Source organism: Varroa destructor, unplaced genomic scaffold (assembly GCF_002443255.2).
Source record: "Varroa destructor unplaced genomic scaffold, Vdes_3.0 BEIS01000004.1, whole genome shotgun sequence".
In the NCBI taxonomy this organism is placed as follows: Eukaryota; Metazoa; Arthropoda; class Arachnida; order Mesostigmata; family Varroidae; genus Varroa; species Varroa destructor.
Window position 1 is genome coordinate 48,803,002 of NW_019211457.1, and position 5,574 is coordinate 48,808,575.

Consider the following 5,574-nt stretch of genomic DNA (forward strand, 5'->3'; position numbering starts at 1 on the left):
ATACAGAGTGTAAAAATGTATTCACACCTCGAATGATTACAATTTCAGTTTTAATTTACATATAATGAATATTGAATGCATATATGAATCGCAAAAAAATATACATAAAATATATATCAGATGTTCAAAATTATTAGCGTTCTGGTCAAGGCAGTGCTGGTAACGGTGAGCTATTAGTTTACAAACTTCAACCAATATTTAATTTGGCGTCGTGGCATATACCTGTTCGATTATCGCTTTTAAATATTCCTATGCCTTTGGTTATCTGGCGTAAACCTTATTTTCGAGGTATCGCCACAACTGAAGGCTCATTGGCGTTAGATCTGAGAAATGGGTGGAATACGAAACAGGGGTAGCTAGAGGTCTGTAGCACCCCTTCGTCCAGCCCACCTGTTTAGAAGGTTATTATAAAGTGATGCTTTTAGGTCACTATAATAATGTGCAAATATTTTGTCTTGTTGAAAATTAAATTAGCTTTAAATTAAAGATTAAATTATTAAATCCTTCCGAACACGTGGTGAAATCGGTTGGTACAGTAAATTCAAACAACTGGTACAGTCACTGTACTGTTAAAAAAGAATAGTATAAAAAACATCTTGCTCGACCTGTGGCATAACAGACAATGTAACATGTAGATTTCCGGTCACCCTATTATATCGGTCAATTGTGTCATTTGATTTGATTGTGGCTTTCTTGCTTTAAACACTCTTCCCAAAAAACTTCACATTTCCTTAGTTCTTAGTTAGGAAATTGTTCTCTTCGACTTGGTTTCTCCGCTGATTGCATTTATTATCGTTGCAATGTCACTTTTCCCCTTACAACGTTTTGGAATGCGATAAACACTTGATTTGTTGATGCCAAGCTCATAATGTTATTGTTTTGCAGATTTGTGGGATGTTTTTTTACAACTTTATGGTATTTTTTTTCATGACTGATGTAACTCGTTGAGGTTCTTGGTTTTTCCGGAACGATGTCTATGAACATCCTGAACAGTTACATCCATCTGAAAATACTTTTCATCCAATTAATTACAAATCGCATAGGAGGATCTGCCTGGGACCGACGTTTTTACAATATTGCCTCTGTACTAGGGTTACATCTTTAAACTATGAATAACATTTTAAAATTAATATTTTCTTGTTCAAAGGTTATTTTCTAATTCATTCATTATCTCCAATCAACCATACCCTGAAAAAGAACAACCAGAAGATTATGATTCGTTAAACAGTGCATACATTTTTCCAGGGACACATAAAAAAGTATATGAGAGAAGACAAACACATATATATATAAAAAGCTACTATGGTTGGTGGTTATAAAGCTGGCATAGCGACCAATAAATCCTAAGTTATTCTTACCATGGATACTCTTACAGGACCGGCTATGGGTTCTAATCGGCAGCTGATGGATGGTAACTGGCGAACTTTACGGAAGCTTTCGTATGTCGGTCTCATTTGGATGTGCGCCTGTTACATAGCTTTCCGTTTCGGTACGGGCGACCTTTCGCAGGTGAGTAATAATTTTTTTTATCTATCTGTTTATCTATCTAATTGTTTTATCTATCTGTTAGATATAATTACCGTCATCATCGGTTAGGTTAAAAAAAACTTTGTTCCTTCAAGCACTTGCTTGATCTACTCCAATTTTACTTTCAATTTAATTCGGTATTTCATGCCAGTTCTATCCAGCAGAAAGTTAGTGCATGATGTTAGCTAGTTTTAACAACAGACTAAGATTTTCAAAATATTTCGTTGTGACGTCTTCTTTTATAAGTTGGGATAACGGAAAAAGTTAAAGATACTTGATGGGGTGTTAAAAGTGAAGCTTTAAAGCGGAGTTTGTTAAAGCTTAAAGTTTAAAACGCACCTTTGGATATTTTATAAAAAAAAAAAAAAAAAAAATGCGCTGTCCGGTTTTTGCATTTATCCCAGAAAAATGCGAAGCCGGGCAAACATCACACTTTTTAGCCTTCTATAACTATCAAGGGAAGAAATATAGATATCATAACAAACATACGTAATCTACAGTGATATAATGCATTTTATTTTACGCTATTCCAGAATCCGTTTTTGGGAGTTCCAGCGCAGCGAGCCTTACTACAAAAGCTTCCGCAAGATGCCACAGGTAGCGCCGATTCTTCCGCAAATGTTATCCCTCAGGGTGTCGGTGCAGCTCCAGGTCCATCAACGACTCAGACATCCGTTCCTTCATCTGGCGTTGTCGATCGTGACGTGAAGATTGATAAGGATGCAAAAAACATTGATGATATTCTGAGCCAGCTAAAAGAAGTGTCGAACATTCCTTATGCATACTGGGACCCGAAAATTCCAAAACCACCGATAACTTCTAAATCTTGTGTAAAATATCCGCCATTGTATGATTTGCAATTTAATAATCTGTACTGGCAAAAGTTGAATACGAATAATGGCTCATTCTTTATTTACGGAGCGTATCTCGATATACGACAGCGGGTAGGAAAGGTTCCTCTAGTGCGCATATTAGCTATGATTGACCGCATCAAACCAACGACGAAGTATTGCCTTTTGTGGTATGATAACGCTACCATGCCTGTTGTGTCGTTAGCTTCATATACTTATGCGTGGTATTCAAGATGGGGTAATTACAAAGATGGTCTTTTGCAACCTTTCATAGTTAGTTGCCCAGCGCCCTTTCAAAAAGGTCGAGGGTTATACCCTTCCTCTGTATCACTCGTTGAGCGGCAATGTACCCCACCAACAAATAATGTGAGGGTAATTCACAACGCGCCGGAAATCAAACAGGATTTTGCTGTATGCGTTAAAGGATTAGACTTTCTCAAAGATGACCTCAGCGTACGACTTGTCGAATGGATTGAGTTGCTGAATATACTTGGTGCTAAAAAGATTTTTTTCTACGAGCTTGAGGTACATCCCAATATATCAAAAGTTCTTCAACATTATGTAGGTAAGGGTATTGTCGACAATACCCCGCTAACGCTTCCTGGAGACATGCCGAATCTTCCAGCCCTTCGACATCAATTTCTGAAACAGCGTACGAACCACAAGCGGCAGAATGAGCTAATTCCATACAATGATTGTTTATATCGCAATTTATACTCATACGATTTCATCGCATTGTTAGACATCGATGAGGTAATCATGCCGATCAACCACGAGGGTTGGGCAGATCTAATGAGGGAAGCAATACAACCGCAGGCCCTTAAAGAGCATAACTATACGCGCGCAAGTTACAATTTCCGCAATGTCTACTTCATGGACGACATGCTAAAGGGGGAAGAAATGAAACACGAAGTTCATGAGGTGGGCATCCCACCTTACATGCACATGTTACAGCACGTGTACCGCGCTAAAAATTTCACCAAGCCTGGCGCTTACGTCAAGTGCTTCCATGACACTCAGCGAGTGGTGTCGCTGCATAACCATTTTCCATTGAACTGTTTCGGATCATGCACGACCTATAGTGTGCCACCTGAGATAGCTCAAATGCAGCATTATCGCAAAGACTGCGTTGGCCCACTCCAAAAAAGCTGCGAGTCAGAATTCAAAAGCAGCACAATCCGCGATACAACGATATGGCGATACAAAGACGAACTAATCACCAGAGTTACTGCTACTCTTCAAAAGTTGGACTTCTTTGCTAGCTAGGGTATCTCCTAGATGTGCATATATTTTATTTGTAGTAATACTTGGAAAAGTAAGTAAGTAGACTAAGAAAAACTAATTTATGGATGTGAGCACAAACATCATGTTGACATAACGATGACAAAAACGGAACGAAAACATGATGTCTTGTCAGTTAAAGTCTGTCACTTTCCTGTAAATAGTTGACATATGTAAACGTGAGTGAGAAATTGTTGAATGATGCCACAGTTTCGTGATACTGTGTGCATTTCTAATTTAATTTCAACTCGCAATCCTCTAATAGAATAATGGAGTTGAGCGGGATGCCGAGTACAACAACAACAACCCACGAGGCTATGACTATAGTGGTCATTCAAAGCCGCCCCCTCAAAGTATTCCTAGTGGCGATTAAATTGAGCGATGGTAAGTGTAATAATGTAGAGAAAAAGAAAAGATTTTCGGAAATTGGTGTTGTTGATCATTTTCAAGATGATAATTATTCTGTCGATATTATTACTGAGCTCGAGTGGAATGGCAGAGAAGGAAGAGTGTGTATAAAAATTATTTTCATGACAGATGAGATAAAAGAGCCCACATCGCAAAAATGGAATATGAGCAATAGTGAATTCATATTTTGAAGTAAATGAAAAACGTCTCAAATGGTTTTTAGAGTAATATCTTCATTGCCACGTATTATGAATAGCTACTAACTGCTAAGTGAATGTCTGATTTGATTAGTAGTTTCATAGTCATTTCTTGTAATTATAAAACAAAATCTGTTTCTTTTAATAAGCGTACTATACGTGCATGATACGTACTTGAAATGTTCAACATAGAGTTTTTGTAACTGATATATTTATTGCTTAGACAAGCTGTCTAGTCTTTGGGACTACACTGCGGTTCGGCCACCTCCTCGATTGTACCATCATTGGGCACCATATAAGTGTGTATTAACTTTTTGAATATTTTGTACTCTCTGGGATGCTACACGAAAAGTTGCACCCATAACGTACAAACTCGGAAAAGTAAGTTTCCGACTAGACCGAACTGTTTTTGTGGGCAAAGTCAGAATAGTGCAATAGTGAATCTGAATATCAAACTGACACAAATACAGGAGAAAAATGTGATAGCCGTATCCGTCGGCAAACACATAAAAAAGCAGATGCGAAAAGAATAACTTAAAAATACGTAAAAAAAGTTAAAATAAAGAAAGGACACGACAAATAAATAAATAAATATGGCCGAGCCATCTTAAAGGCTTCTTCTGTCCGTAACAAGTGACCTGGAAGAAAGAGGACTGTGAATTTATCACTAATGACTGTTATTACTATTATTATGATGAGAATGCGAAGAGGCAAAAACGACAAAATAATGTAAAAGAGAAAAAGGGGTAGACAGAAAGTAACGAGTTGTAAATTAGCTACTGATGGTGATTCAAATAAAGTGATATTCTTGTCAGAAAAACAAAAAAAAAAACTTGAATACATCTTTTTCTAATTTATTTCTTCATAAAGCGTAACGCCTTAGCAATATGCCTACTAAATATAGAACTGTAGGTCACGAAATTCTTATGGACTATTCCATAGAAGGTTGTTTGTTTCTTGTGAGAGTGGAACATAGTGTACAGCTTCGCGCAAGAGGAGGCAATTTGACTAGATTTGTAAATCACGAAGCTTTAGCCGGGAAAATAAGGTAATGCATTCGCTAGCATTATGTACGCTGACCAATCCATTGCAAGCTTAAATACAGGAAACCAGCCCTATATCGGCAGATATGTACGCGGATGTTTTGGCTTTGGATCTTATTGCTGGTGTAGGGATGTAAATTATGTGAATTACAAATTATTTATGTTTAGCTTTGTAGGAAACCAGGTCTGTCATTACAATGACACCAGAACTATTCAGACAATTGTGGCAGCTCTAATGGCCAGCGCAACGTTTGCGGCAGTTACGGT

General features: G+C 37.6%; 1 protein-coding gene across 4 annotated transcripts in view; it reads left to right on the forward strand.

Moving 5' to 3' along the window:
* Positions 1 to 5,102, forward strand: part of LOC111248999 (uncharacterized) — a 77,426-nt gene extending 72,324 nt beyond the window's left edge. For all 4 annotated transcript variants that reach the window (XM_086986008.1, XM_086986006.1, XM_022802233.2 and 1 more), the window contains 2 exons: positions 1,376 to 1,509; positions 2,061 to 5,102. In XM_086986008.1, the coding sequence (XP_086842134.1) occupies positions 1,376 to 1,509; positions 2,061 to 3,644 (1,718 nt within the window). In that variant the 3' untranslated portion in view covers positions 3,645 to 5,102. The remainder of the gene's footprint in view (positions 1 to 1,375; positions 1,510 to 2,060) is intronic.
* Positions 5,103 to 5,574: the final 472 nt, after the last annotated feature.